Source organism: Tupaia chinensis, unplaced genomic scaffold (assembly GCF_000334495.1).
Source record: "Tupaia chinensis unplaced genomic scaffold, TupChi_1.0 Scaffold139513_1, whole genome shotgun sequence".
NCBI classification, from domain to species: domain Eukaryota; kingdom Metazoa; phylum Chordata; class Mammalia; order Scandentia; family Tupaiidae; genus Tupaia; species Tupaia belangeri.
The window spans coordinates 184,040-199,321 of NW_006199398.1; the positions used below are offsets into that span (position 1 = coordinate 184,040).

A 15,282-nucleotide genomic window follows, 5' to 3' on the forward strand; every position below is an offset into this window, starting at 1 on the left:
CCCCCCAAAAAGCAAAAAAAAAAAAAAAAAAAAAAAAAAAAAAACTAACTTTAGGTCCAAAGACTCTAAAGAAGTAAGTGGAGTGTAGAGAGAGGAAAACAGAAAACATATAATACAAAACTCAAACAGTAAACCAGAGAGGGCTGTAGAGGCTGAGTTGATGTCAGGTAAAATAGACCTTAAGGCAAAACGTCACTTATAGCAAGAGCATTTTAAACCGAGGAAGAGCCACTCCGAACAGACCGCGCCGGCCTCACCGAGCTCGCGGCACCGCTGCCTCGGTGCTCGCGGGTGCCCCTGCGTTCCTCTGCAGCCTGCAACCTCCAGAGCGAGAGCGCCACTCGGAACATCCACAACAAAACCGAGGCAGAGCCAGGGACAGCAAGGGGCAAGCACCCTCTCCCACTGCCGCGTCTGTCCCCGGGCTACCAGCCGGACGGAGAAGTCCCCGAACCCGTGGTCTCCGCCCTGCAAATAAAGTAAAGTAAAGGTGGCCAGCAGGCAAGCCAGCACCCTGGGTCCCATCACGAGCAGCTCGCCCTCTACTCACCGCAAACGCCCTGGGTGCCACGGGCTAACCCTGGTCGGCTGGAGGGAGCCGGGCTGCGGGCCCCGGGAGAGCCCGCCCCCCCGCCGCCGCAGAGGCGCGCTGCAGGCCACGTTCCGTGGGCCGCGGGGCCGACTTTCTGGCCAGCTTTTTTTTTATTCATTTAATTTTCCCCACATTCAGTCACTGTGTATCATTACAGCAAAACCAAGCGTGTCCACCACGGACCTCCATAGCCGGGATCTCGTGGGGTCTCCTCCCAGGCCCGGCCGCGGGACCCGCGAGCAGACCTGGGCTCGGAGCGCCCTCTGGTGCTCAGAAGGGGCAGCGACTCTGCAGCCCACGGGCAGGGCCTACGCGGATACGCCCGGAAAGACCAGGCCAGCCCGAGCCTCCAGCACATGCCCAGGGCAGGACAGGCGTCTGTCAGTCCGTAAAGAGAGCCTCGTGTTCCCACCGGGGCCCAGCCGGTCGCTAGTGTGAAGGCGGTGGGGTCCTACGTGGCCGGCTGTACCGTTGGGGTCCTGGACCCAGCGGCTCAAAAAACACCCAAGGCACAGCCACCAAGGGGGCCGAAGTCCTTATGGGAGAGAAGAGACAGAATGTGGAGTGGCCGTTCCACGCGGGGTGCCCCCTCATCCCTCTGTCTCTCTCTGGTGAGTACACATGCCCTCTGGCAACTATGAAAAAAGTCATCTTGCTCAATCCCCTGAAAATCTGCACAGGATTCCAGTTTGTGTTGGGGCCTGGCACTGTCACCTCACTGGGTCTTCCCACCCACCCATATGCCACATCCCTCTGCTTACGTACTCCGTTGCGTGATTTTCACACGATCTCGGACATACTTCAGATACATGATCATGGTATTGCTATGATTTATCAGGATCTTCATTATTTTAAAGTGCAGGTACTTAGGAATGCTGTTAATTGTTTTAATTTTTTAAACTTCTATTTGGAAAGAATGTAATATGTATGAAAAGGTGTAAGACTAAGAATAATATAAAGAATACTCCCATAACCCCGTCCCCCCGATCTGTCCAGTGTCAGCCTTGACACTGACGTTCTTGGGGAATCCAGCCTCCCTCCCCTTCTTAGCAGAAACTCCTCACATAGAGTTTTTCTGGTGTTTCCTGATGACCAGATTCTGGGTACCCATCTGAAGCCAGAATCTATATGTCTATTGTTGCTCTCAGAGTGTCTCATCTGAAGCAGGCAGCAGCTGCCCTCTTCATGGTATCTTCATGACGTGGGCAAGGCATTGCTCAGTCCTTGCCCCCTGTCGTTCCTATTGCCTTCTCTAGGTGGTAAGCCCCCTGGAACACAAGTGAAAACTCCTTTTTGAAATGTCCTTTTCGATGAAGTTCGACACTTTTTCAATCACATTATTTAGGCAGACTGTCAAAGCCTGAGTGTCAGGGAGGCAGTCACGAGTGCTACTCAACGGACAGGCAAAGAGCTTGCGCCAGAACATAAATCCCTACTATTTCCTCTATTAGGCTAGTCAGACCATGTTTAAGTCAGCCTATCTAAAAAACAAGAGGATTGATTCACACTCTCATATCAACACCTCAGTAGTGGAGGGCCTGATGGCTGTCAGAGGAAGAACGGTTTCCATCCTGAGCAATCTCAAGAATTATCCATATGTAGTAAAGTAATAAAGGAATATTTACTCACGATTGCATTCTGTGTGAAGCACAGTAGATTAACTGTCCCTCAGATGGAGTAAATCCAGGAAAAGTTGTTATCAATGGAAGGCAAGCTGCATTTTTAACATAACACCTCTTTTTTATTAAATAATTTTATTAGAAAATACAAGTGTTACAAAAATAAAAATAAATAATTAGCTGCCACAAAATTACATTATGTCTTGTGAACTAGTTCTATATTACAGTCAGTTAATAGAAAGATAGCAAGAGTAACACAAATAGAAGTAAAGAGAGCAAAGAAGGGAAAAGATAAAGTTAGAGTAAGAAGGGAAAAGACAGAAGAATTTACTGGATGAGTTAATTACACGAGGTCACCAAGAGGGACACCCTCTGACTGAAGTGGTGTGAGGGGATCAGTATCATGGTGTCTTGGGGTCTTCACCCTGAAGGGACCACCAGCTCTCACTGCCTGACTCGGGACCAGATGACCTGAAGCATGGAACCTCGACTCTGGATAAAGAAGCACTTCCTCTTCCCATGCATGCCTGGATGTCAGGGCCGAGGGACACTGATGTCAGCACTGCCGTTTCCATCCCTACCAAGAAGGTTCAAAGATGAGGGTCAACTCAGGCCTTTCTTCTTGAAGGGCTTCCAGTGCGCGTTTTGTCTCATAATTGAAGTACATTTCACACAACCTGTCAAAGCAAATAGAGGGCCTCGGGTTATACTCTTCAGAAAACTCAGCTTTTGGCTTTGAAAATCTCATCTCCTCATTTCTCTTACCTCAAACATCTCTAAGTGTAGAAATGCTGAGCTTCGTGTCCAATGTGGCTTATGTTTTATTTCCAACCTTAGAGTTTGAACAATTTTAACTATGCATAAAAATGGGGAGACCAGGATAATGACTCTCCATGTGACCATTCCCAGCCTCAAAAATGAAAAGAGCTCCTGGCCAACCTCGTCTCGTCTGCCCCTCACTTCTCCCACCAATGGATTCTTTTAAACACCGTGTTTCTAGGCAGTGTATTCATGCTGAGAAAACTCATTCTGCAAGCTGTAATGATGTACAGTGGTTGAATGTATAATAAACGAACTATGGAAGGAAAAAGACAGAGTGAAAAAACGTCTTATCTGCAAATGCCATCACGTTCCGACATACTGGGGGAAATGAATGATGACTATAAACCAGTATTTCATACTTCTGCAAGTACTTCCGTGTGTGAATAAAACCAGTATTTCATACTTCTGCAAGTACTTCCGTGTGTGAGTAAAACCAGTATTTCATACTTCTGCAAGTACTTCCGTGTGTGAGTAAAACCAGTATTTCATACTTCTGCAAGTACTTCCGTGTGTGAGTAAAACCAGTATTTCATACTTCTGCAAGTACTTCCGTGTGTGAGTAAAACCAGTATTTCATACTTCTGCAAGTACTTCCGTGTGTGAATAAAACCAGTATTTCATACTTCTGCAAGTACTTCCGTGTGTGAATAAAACCAGTATTTCATACTTCTGCAAGTACTTCCATGTGTGAATAAATATCTCATTGAATAAAACAGTATTTTAAAACATTAATATAATGTCACTATCACACCACGAATTACAATAATTCTTAATATTATTATATATTCAATAAGTGTTTACATTTACTCTAACGTCTTACAGATTTTTTTTACATTATGTTCAATTAATCAGGAGTCATATAAAGTCTGCACATTGTATTTGCTTGATATGCTTTTCAAATCTTTTTTTTTTTTTTTTAGAGGTTTGTGCTATAGGGCACGTGCGCTCGCCAGACAGACAGAGAGACACATAGAGACAGAAAGCGAGAAATCACCCCTCAGGGGGGATGGTCATGCCGCAATCCCTTCTCCTCCATTCTCCTCTCGGGATCTTGGGCACGCACGCACACGCGCCTGGCGTGAGTTTTAAGCCACCAGGTCCGGGAAGCGAACCGCGGTCGACTACGTGGGAATCCAGCGACATAGCCATTACGCTAACTGCTGGTTCCCTCAAATCTTTTTTGATATAAATTCTTCCTCATTTTATTAGTTTTTCTTACAATATAACTAAGTAATCATCATTTCTTTTGTTTGTTTGTTTTTTGGAGAGTTTGTATTTTTGTTTGTTTGTTTGTTTGTTTGCTTGCTTGCTATAGGGTTCATGCGCTCACCAGACAGACAGAGACAGGGAGATAGAAAGCAAGAAATCACCCCCCAGGGGAGATGGTCACACCACAATCCCTTCTCCTCCATTCTCCTCTCAGGATCTTGGGCATGCATGCACACATGCCCGACGTGAGTTTAAGCCACCGGGTCTGAGACTCGAACCGCGGTCAACTATGTGGGAGTCCAGCGACATAGCCTTTATACTAACTGCTGGTCTCCCCTGCATCATTTCTAACGATCTTAATTTGATTAATTAGATCTTAATTTGATCTTTTGGGCTGAGTGTTTTTCCTCAAAATTCATTTATTGAAGTCCTAACCCCTGAAGCGATGGCATTTGGAGATCGGACCTTCAGGAGGTAGAGTAAGATGATGTTATGAGCACAGGCTCTCCCGACAGGACCAGGGCCCTTGAAAGAGAGGCCCTCATCATGGAGCACATGAATACTGAAGGGAAGAGAGTTCCTGGCAGAGGGAACAGCAACTGCCAACCTGCAGAGATAACAGCATTTTTATAAAACAGCAAAGAGACCACTGTGCCAGAGCAGAGCAAGCAAGACTCAGCAGGAGGTGGAAATGCAGGCTCAGCAGGGCCAGGTTCCTTGTGGCCTCAGACCTGCCATGAGTTTGCAGCTCAGACTAAAAGCGTGGTGAGAAAAGCACCGGAGGACACTGGCAAAGTGCGGTGGCTGGATCATGCTGAATTCAGCAGCACCCTTTGTCTGCTGTGTTCAGAGTGAAGACAGAACAGCCCTTCAGAACACCTCCATGCACATCTGGACAAGAGACAACGGTGCCCAGAGCCAGAGTTGGGGCCTGGAGTCAGCAGGGAGTGGTCAGGGATGGAGACAGGGCAAGGTAGCGCTCACAGGACGTACTGATAGACAGATGTCGGTGGAAGAGGGAAGAGACATAGAGATGCACCAGGACTCTTCTGGCCTGAGTAATTAGGACCAAATTGGCATGGACAGATGAGGAAGAAGCAGGCTTCAGACAGAGGGGAATTACATGGGTTTAGATGTGGACACTTGGAGTTTGGAATGCTCATTAAATTCCAGTGGGACTGGGATTGGCAGATGGCATAATGGTTGTCACTGGACTCCCACGCGGTTGACCACAATTTCAGTCCTAGACCTAGTGGCTTTAAACTCACGCTAGGCATGTATGCGTGCGTGCCCAAAATCCTGAGAGGATACTGGAGAAGGGATTGTTGTGTGGCCATCTCCCCAAGGCATGATTTCTCGCTTTCTGTCTCTCTGGTGAGTGCACACACCCTACAGCAAAAATCTCTCTAAAAAACAAACAAAAACTCCAGTGGGACAGCCAGACAAGCGTTCTGACGTCGACTTCATGGAACATAATTTGGGGCACATACTTGGTAGAGCCAGAAGCCTAGCAGTTTGAAGGAGGGAGGAAGTGTGGAGAAGAATAAGCCCAGTGACCAAGCTCTGAGGATCTAACACGCAAGAGTCAGGTGATAAAAAGTCAACAGAGGAGGCTGAGCAGAAAGAGCTGGTAACACTCTCACTGTCCAGAGGTCAGATGAGATGCTGAGAGGTGGGAACACCATCCGGAAGCACAGTGCTGTGGGGACTGGAGTCTGGTGTCCCAGGTGGAGCAGGCCAAGCGATTGAAGAAACGGTGAAGCGAGGAGGGAAGGTAAGGGGTGGATGTGGAGTTGACTGGTGAAGAAGGAGCCCCCCCACTTCATGTGGCACACATAAACAAGTGACCAGAGCCAGGAGAGCCCCGGGGTAGTCAGAGAACTAAACAGGAAGAAGACACCAAGGAGGAGAAGACAGACAGAGATTCAGGGACACCAGCAAGGTCTGAGATAGAGCTGAAGTTAGTCTGTTGTGAAATTCTGGACAACGCCCCACGCCCATCACTAACACTGGCTGGCATTCTGGACAATGCCCCATGTCGCTAACACTGGCAAGTCCAAGATTTTCCATTGTAAGATAAAAGGGAAGCCAGCTGTTGGTGTAGAGGATAAGGGGACTGGATCTCACATGGCCAAATGGCAGTTCAAGTCCTAGACCCGGTGGCTTTGGGAACACACGTGGCATGTGTGAGTGCATCCCCAAATCCCAAAAGAAGAATAGAGGAGAGGAGATTGCAGCACCCCATAGGGTGATCTCTCTGTCTCTAGCAAGCGCACACACCCTCTGGCAAAAGTAAATAAGTAAATAGGGACTACCACAAATTAATGTCTGAATTTGCTTCATGAAATGACAGGAAGGAGGCCTTGGAGAACAAACCAGCAGTTTATACAGCTCTTAGTGACAACACAATGACACAGCTTCCTCCAATGCACCCCATTGCTTAGGTCTTCTCTCAATTTGTCTCTGTTCTGCTATGAAGATCTACCTGCCTGTCTGCAAGGCAGCAAAAGCAGCTTTCAATGATGCAATTGCAAAGCTGGATACCTGAGTGAGAAAGGCTAAGACTCTGCCCTTGTCATTCAGTGCTACGGGTGTGTGTGTGTGTCAGGGGTGGGGGGGTGGGGGTCAGCGCCGCGGACCTCAGAGGGAGTGCTACGGGGGATCAACAGCAGGCGAAGAGAGGAGCAAGGGCACTGCAGAGCGTGAAGACAAGGACCTGCAGAAAATAAAGTCACCAGACAGACCACCCCACTCCTGTCCCACCCCTTGAGGACCACCAAATAACACCTTCGCATTTGGTCTCAGAACTTAGGTCCCTTCCTTGTTGTTTTTCTTATTTTTCAAACAGTTCCCAAAAGTCCCTAAAGGCAAGAGTGCATCTCTGTGATCTTACTGGTCCCCGCGGTCAGGCTCAGTGAGGCCTCGCAGGGCTACCCCGAGTCACCGAAGCACTGCCGAGCTGTCTCCATGCCAGCTGTGGCCAGAGCCCACCGGAAGTGGAGCCCATCACGTCTGAGGCCATCATACTTCTGGAGGATGAAGAGAGGCTGTCGCGCCGCGAGAGCCCGTGCAGGGTCACTTTTTCTTTTCTAACTATTTACACGGAATTTTATACCGATGTTTAAAACGAATCGGGTGGTAGGCTTGAGGTGGTTAAAGGTTGTCTGGGGAGTTCATTGTAAGGGTTTTGCTGGCCGCGGACCTCAGAGGGAGTGCTACGGGGGATCAACAGCAGGTGAAGAGAGGAGCAAGGGCACTGCAGAGCGTGAAGACAAGGACCTGCAGAAAATAAAGTCACCAGACAGACCACCCCACTCCTGTCCCACCCCTTGAGGACCACCAAATAACACCTTCGCATTTGGTCTCAGAACTTAGGTCCCTTCCTTGTTGTTTTTCTTATTTTTCAAACAGTTCCCAAAAGTCCCTAAAGGCAAGAGTGCATCTCTGTGATCTTACTGGTCCCCGCGGTCAGGCTCAGTGAGGCCTCGCAGGGCTACCCCGAGTCACCGAAGCACTGCCGAGCTGTCTCCATGCCAGCTGTGGCCAGAGCCCACCGGAAGTGGAGCCCATCACGTCTGAGGCCATCATACTTCTGGAGGATGAAGAGAGGCTGTCGCGCCGCGAGAGCCCGTGCAGGGTCACTTTTTCTTTTCTAACTATTTACACGGAATTTTATACCGATGTTTAAAACGAATCGGGTGGTAGGCTTGAGGTGGTTAAAGGTTGTCTGGGGAGTTCATTGTAAGGGTTTTGCTGGTTGTTGGTTTTGTTTGTTTTGTCTTTCAAACTGTAACGGTAATGGTAAATTCTGCTGAAAAGCATGGACCTAAAGTCTAATGATCTGTGACTGCTCGCTTCTGCCTCCTTTCACTCTCCCTCTGCAGCATGTTAGTGTTAGAGATGGTATGGAAAAGCTGCACACGTGTTCAAGTCTTCGTTTCTTCTACTTCCCTGGATCCCCTTCCCTCCACTCCTTCCCTTTGCTTGCTTAGCCTCCATGGTTCGGTGTGTGTAACTAGAAGCTAATTTGTACCACTGGGCATCTGACTGGGGCCACAGACAGACTGTATGTTGTTCTTACTAAAATGCAGCATGCAATTAACATTGAACTAAGAAAAAAGGAAAGAAAGAGCTGATGAAGCAGAAGACCCGGAGGGCTTGATCCTAAAGCCAGCAATGAAAACGTCTTAAGTGAGAAGTGTGACACTGTGGCTGATAGAAGTCTTGAGACACTCAGGGAAGCTTTTGCTGGAGAGGTAATGGAGGGCTGAGTGGTATGCTGGACACAGAACAGAGCCAGCATCCCCACTGCACCACTGAATTTTAAGAAATTTTCAATCAATGTTTCGGGAGCACCCTTTTGCATTTAGAAATCCTGAGAAACAAGACTAACATCTCCCTATCTAAAGACTCTGATCTGCAACCAGGATGCATGGCCAAGCCCTTCGAAGTACAGTCTATGAATACAGGTGTGACCCTACTTGACAACCTCATTGGGAACTGATTCTTTCAGGAATACAGACGGAAAGTCTTCACACCCAACCGAACCTCGGTTATTCTAAACATCTGGGCTGTGCTGAGCATGCGGTTTTCAGCCCTAGTAACCTTTGGTTCTCTAGGACACATGCGCTTGCTAGGGAGAGAGAGAGAGAGAGAAATGACCCCCCAGAGGGTTGGCCATGCTGCAATCCCTTCTCCTCGATTCTCCTCTTAGAGCTTTGGGCATGCACACACACATGCCTGGCATGTATTTCAAGCCACCAGATCTATGATTCAAACCATGTGGGATCCAGCTGCCTTATCCCCATACCACCTGTGGCCCTAACCCTAATAGCCTGTTAAACAACACTGCAACAATGGGCCACCCACCTATCCCTGAGAGTGCCAGTGAAGCCAGAACCATCTTAGACTTTGGCAATTGATTGACTTTTCCTTAGAACTCAGAATCCCAGAACAGGAACCTTGCAGAGGACACTTACTGCAGGCTTTGGAGGAGGCAGTCCCCATGCTTCAGAACTTCACATAGCATCATGACGCCCAGGTCGCCCAAGTCGTTGTTCCCCAGGCTCAGCTTGCGCAGGCTCTGAGTGGAAGTTAAAAGTGTGCAAAGGTACCAGCAGGAGCGTGACGTGAGGTTGCAACTGTCTAATCTGCAAGAAATGGGTGATTTGATTGAAAGGAAAATGTCCTCTTAGCCATACTCACAGGCCCCCAGATCTTAGCCTGCCTTGTTTCAGATAAAGAAGCACATTAACTAGCTTGAAAGAACTCTATATGCCAATAGTTATTTATCTTTTTTAGATGGGAATATTTTCTTTAAGTCTCTGTATTGTGAAGATCAAATTAGTAACAGTGGTTTATGAGTTTATTTCTCCCAAAGTTTGTTTATTCCCTCAAATTTCCATATAATGCAGGTGCCACAAACCAACCCCTGCAGTTCTTCCCCACATTCCCTCTACTGGCAGCCCACGTGGTCCCATCTCCACAATAACCCAAGGGACTTACTCTAACAACTGGAGCTTGCAGTTGGGGTGCGAGAGACCCTCACAGAGGCGTTTGGCCCCCACATCTCCAAGAGCATTGCCTCTTAAGTAAAGGTGTGTAAGATTCTGATTAGCACTGAGAGCCAATGACAGAGCTGAACAGCAAGCTGCTGTGAGGCCAGAATTCACCAGCCTGTGGAAGAAACGGAAAGCAATCAATACCCAGCTTCCCCTGAATACCGCGAGCTGCTTCAGCACGGGCCCTCGTCCTGTCTGAGCAACTGGACCTACCAGGTGAACGTCGGGACCCCATGTGAGCATGCTCTCAGATGACACAGCGCCCTTCCCTGAGTCTCACAGGAGTGACATATAACCTCTCAGCTGCACTTTGCTTGGCCAGTGCGACAGAAAGAGAAAAGCAAAGTGACCAGGTCTGACTCCGTCGCCCTTTTTCTTACACACATTTCCACTGACCATGGAGATCCTCAGCCTCCCCTTTTCCCAGAGAAGCACCCCTGTTGTCTCTGACTAGCAGTGTCTCAACACTGCAGAGAAATGTCTTTGGTTCTTACATCAGCCAGGTGAGGTGGCAATGCATCTTTAACTGTAAGTACTTTTTACAGATTAGAAATCGAAGGCTCATGAAATCGCGTGTTTCTCTCTAAATCAGAGAGCAGGATTTTGGTGGAAAAGGGACCCTGAATTCAGCTTTCATCTCCTGGTCCGTGTCCTCTCCATTCCTCTTGCCCCTCTCTCTCTTTCTTCTGCTCAACAAAGGGTGTCTCACAGCATATGAGTTTGCATTAAATTCAGTGGAATTAGAATTTTTTATATTCTATTCTTGGATCAAGTTGAACACATTCAACACCCCACAAGAGCTTGAAGGACTCTGAAATAGATACTGTGCCACTCCTATAGACACTGCTGGGGCGGCATACAGTGCATAGACAGGCACGCACACTCAGCATTCAGCAGAGCCTTGCCTTGTGGGCATGTCCTGTGGCTGCATCCCTTCCTGCAAGGTGTGACCTGCCAGTGTCAGAGCTGGCAGGAAAGACTGCAGTCCTCTGTGGCCTCACTGAATGATTGCAAACCAGATGCTGCATCATCTTTATCACTTTTCAATTAGAAAAAAATGAAGAACAGGACAATTACTTAAAGAATAGAAGCTTCCTAGATGGACAGTGGAAAGTGGGAGAGTGAGGGAAACCCTGCAGGGAAAGGAAAGGAGCGTGCAGGAGTGAGGAAGAATAAATGAGCCAGTCAGGCTCTTGGAAATAAAAACTAACTCTAAATGGAATGGAAGATGTGGGGTGAGAGAAGGCCAGGTTGGAGGTAGCCGGGCATGACAGAGACATGCCAGCTTCACTCTGCTTCAGAGAACTTGGGAATGTTTTTGAACAAAGACTCAAATCTGTGTTTTACAAAGTTCCCTCTGGCATTATGGGGGAAGAAATGGCCGGTGTACAGAGCCGACAGGAAGAGAGCTCAGGACTGCCCTCTGCTTACCTGCCGGCAGCCTCTGGAACGTCCTGCTGTCTGAAAGGCAGGAAGGCATGAGTGACAGTGGGTCAGAGACAGGGTGGCAGGGGTTACCACAGCGGAACCCAATCTGCACATGCCCAGTGTGTGGCACTTGTGTAACTCTGGGGTGGGCCCAAGGAGGGGACACAAGATATACAAAGAGCCAAAAGTCTAAGTAAAGAAAATTCAACTCTACCTAACAAAATATAATATGCTTAAAAGTTCTGATGGCATCAATTCCTCTCATAGGTATCTACAGGTACATCAGATTCTGTATATAAATATGCCTTTGCAGAGTTATTTCTAGTGGTAAAAGATATAAACTTATCCAAAAGTTCATCATTTAGTGAGTGACGGGGAACTTGGGACAAAGGTAGTCACAGGGAGAGGCCACACAGAGATGAAGGCAATGACTAAGGTGCCACACCTGCAAGTCTCACAGTGCAGAAGATTGACAACATAATGCAGATGCTGGGGACAGCACACAGACTCTTCCCACGGCTCAGGAGAAGCCCAGCTGCTGACACTTCAACCTCCAGAAATGAAGAGAATACATTTCTTCTATTTAAGTCACTATCTCTGTGGTACTTAGTTGTAGCAAATTAACACAGAGAGACTATTAGGATGGATAGAGATGAAGGCTGTAATACAGGAAATCAAAACCTCCCTTGAAAGTATTAAAAGCGGGAACCAGCAGTTAGCGTAATGGCTATATCGCTGGACTCCCACGTAGTCGACCGTGGTTCGCTTCCCTGACCCGGTGGCTTAAAACTCACGCCGGGCACGTGTGCGTGTGTGCCCAAGATCCCGAGAGGAGAATGGAGGAGAAGGGATTGCGGCGTGACCATCCCCCCTGGGGGGGTGATTTCTCGCTTTCTGTCTCTATGTCTCTCTCTGTTTGTCTGGCAAGCGCACGCGCCCTATAGTGAAAACCTCTCCAAAAAAAAGAAAAAAGAAAAAAAAAGAAAGTATTAAAAGCAGATTAGATTATATAGAAGATTGAATCTCAGTTGTAGAAGACAGAACCTCTGACCTAGAAAAACTCACCAAAAAGACTGAGAAAATAACCCCAAAAATGAAAATACTTTACAAGTAATACTAGATACTATTAGATGCCTTAACATCTGGATAATGGGTATCCCAGAAGGTGAAGAAACTAATCAGGGCAATGATAATCTAATCCATGAAATCCTGAAAGAAAACTTTCCAAACCTAGAGAGGCACTCAAATATCCAGACCCAAGAAATACAAAGGGCCCCACATAGAATCAATCCAAGAAGATCTTCTCCAAGGCACATCATAGCCAGATTGACCAAAACCACAGACAGAGACAAGATACTAAAATTGACAAGAGAGAAACATCAAGTTACTTACAAAGGATATCCCATCAGGCTAACAATGGACCTTACATCAGAAATGATGCAAGCAAGGAAAGAATGGGAAAATATATTCAAAATGTTAAAGGAAAAACCATTTAAACCAAAAATACTATGTCCGGCAAGATTATCCTTCATATAGGAAGAAAAGCCCAAAACATTCTCAGATAAGCAAAACCTGAAGAAATTTACCAACACCAGACCAGTTCTTAAAGAAGTTCTCAAGGGAGTGCTATACCAGGAAAACTAAAATCACACAGAAATAAGAGAACAAAAAGTGACCAAGGAAAAGGCCATCTTAATGTAGGGACAAATACAGAAATATCAATAATAATGTTGAATGTTAACTTCCAGGATTTAAGTGGACAGATTAGATGACAGTAACACTACAAATTCAACAGAAGAGGGGTTACATAAGACTGGATTGGTGAAACAGAATTCTATGACTCTCATCTAAAACATTACTGATTTTCCTCTTTGATTTGTCTTCCAGATTTAAGGATTTTGGTTTTCTTTTGAGTTGTTGATAGGTTCAGCAATTTGTTAAGCAATTTTTTTCTTAATTGAAGAACTTTTCTCTCTTCCTCACACCTTTGCAATTGGAAAATATTTGTGAGCATTCTTATTTTGTTGGAGAATGGTTGTTTGCATAAGTTCAATAATACAATAGTATCTGTTGCCTTGCATCAGAAATTGAATTCTTATGGGGCGTTCTGCAAATAACAGACCAAATTGAGATTAACCTAATTTCTTTTGCAAATAAGTTAGTTTATACCTCTCTTTAGTAAAAGGGGGAATGGAGAGAGAAAAAAAATGTTACAGTAGAAAATTACAGTACACTTGTTGCTATATTCTAGCTTTGTCCATATATTTAGCTCAAGATCTTTGTGAATCAATAAAATGTGGGAAAAAAAGTTTAGTATGAAAGGGAAGGTGAGGAGAAAGGGGAAGGAAAAAAAACAAGTAAAAGTATGCTTAATTGACAAAAAATGAGAAGCTATTTGCTGATGATAATGTATATATAATATCTTTGTCTTGACTGACATGCATGGTATTTGTGCTGGAAAAAGAAATGTTGTACCTTGCAAAGATATGATTAAATGTAAATAAATAAGAAAAAAGAAAAAAATGATAGATAGGTGGGTGGATAGATGGACAGATAGAGAGGAAGATGTTCATGTATAAGAGTCTGAAATTTGGGGGGACTGTGGTAAATGCCTCTCTCAGTGGAGCATCTACTTCTCACATCATATACCTATATTATTTTATATGTTTATACTGTTTTATGTTGTTTCTGCTTGGTGTAATAACAAGTTCACTACCGATATCTGGACTTGTGATCTATTTGGAGAAGCCATCTGTTAACAGGGTTGTTGGTAAGCCTGAGGGGTATTTGAGAGATCCCAAGAAGTGCAAGCACATTTAGTGGAAAACAAAACCAAGGGGCCAACAGATGGTATAGTAGTTAACGTGCTGGACTCCCACATGGCTAACTGTGGTTCAAATCCCAGACCCAATGACTTGAAAATTATGCCAGGCACATGTACATGCGTGCCCAAAATCCCAAAAGGAGAATGGAAGAGAAGGGGTTGTGGTGTGGCCATCCATGGGGGATTTCTCACTTTCTCTCTCTCTCTCTCTCTCTCTCTCTCTCTCTCTCTCTCCCTCCCTCCCTCCCTCCCTCCCTCCCTCCCTGCTTCCCTGCCTCCCTCCCTCTCCAGTGAATGTATGCATCCTATAGCAAAAAATCTCTCCCCAAACAATAAAAAATAAATAAATTCATTCATTAAATTAAAAAATAGAAAACAAAACCAACAGTGAAATCCCCAGATTACAAGAAGAGTAGACAGGGCAGTCTCTAGGAAATGGCAGCCATAGAATTAGATGGGAAGACTGATAGTGCCCTGAACATGAGAGGGGACAGCCCTCAGGAGGTGATAAACAGGTAGTAGCTGACACAGGGCTGGGAAGGGTCTGCAAGTCTGGAACTGGGACTATGAGGCCGAGCATGTGCCTGTGTGCTGGGCCTCCTCACTTTTGTGGGCTTTGCCAGGGATGCTCTTCCCTGGACCTTCGTAGCTCACACCCCAATCGTGCCCTTCAGTGCTGTTCTAGGGCCATTTGCTCAAGAGGCTTTTGCCAAACTGGGCAAAGAATAAGCCTAGTGCTACTGCAGGGATCATCCTAGCCCTTACGTACTGTGATTTTGCTTTGTTCACCTGCCATCTATTGCTTGTCATCCCCTATAAAAATGTAGGGTCAGGGCCAGCAGGTGGCATAGTTAGTAAAGTGTTAGACTCCCAGATGGCCAACCACAGTTCAAGTCCCAGACCTGGTGGCTTGAAAAATCATATTGGGCATGTGCATGTGCATACCCAAAAATCCCAGGAGAGGGACCAGAAGATGGCATAATGGCTATGTCGCTGGACTCTCATGTAGTTGACCACGAATCGAGTCCTGGACCCAGAGGCTTAAATTCATGCCAGGTGCATGTGTGTGTGTACCCAGGACCCTGAAAGGTGAGTGGAGAAGGGATTGCGGCATGGCCTTCCCCCACTGGGGTTGATTTTTTGCGTTCTGTCTCTCTCTGTCTTTCTGGTGAGTGCACATGCCCTATAGCAAAAACTTCTCAAAAAAAAAAAAAAAATCCCAGAAGA

General features: G+C 46.3%; 1 protein-coding gene across 8 annotated transcripts in view; it reads right to left on the reverse strand.

Moving 5' to 3' along the window:
- Positions 1 to 2,330: 2,330 nt before the first annotated feature.
- NLRP3 (NLR family pyrin domain containing 3) overlaps positions 2,331 to 15,282 on the reverse strand; it is a 32,219-nt gene continuing 19,267 nt past the window's right edge. For 3 of the 8 annotated variants that reach the window (XM_027765729.1, XM_027765725.1, XM_027765727.1), the window contains 3 exons: positions 9,748 to 9,918; positions 9,222 to 9,392; positions 2,331 to 2,888 (listed from right to left, as the gene is read on the reverse strand). In XM_027765729.1, coding sequence (XP_027621530.1) covers positions 2,789 to 2,888; positions 9,222 to 9,392; positions 9,748 to 9,918 — 442 coding nt within the window. In that variant the 3' untranslated portion in view covers positions 2,331 to 2,788. Of the gene's footprint in view, positions 2,889 to 9,221; positions 9,393 to 9,747; positions 9,919 to 15,282 lie in introns of those variants that run through there. The other 5 variants (XM_006162028.3, XM_027765724.1, XM_027765726.1 and 2 more) reach the window with 4 other exon arrangements.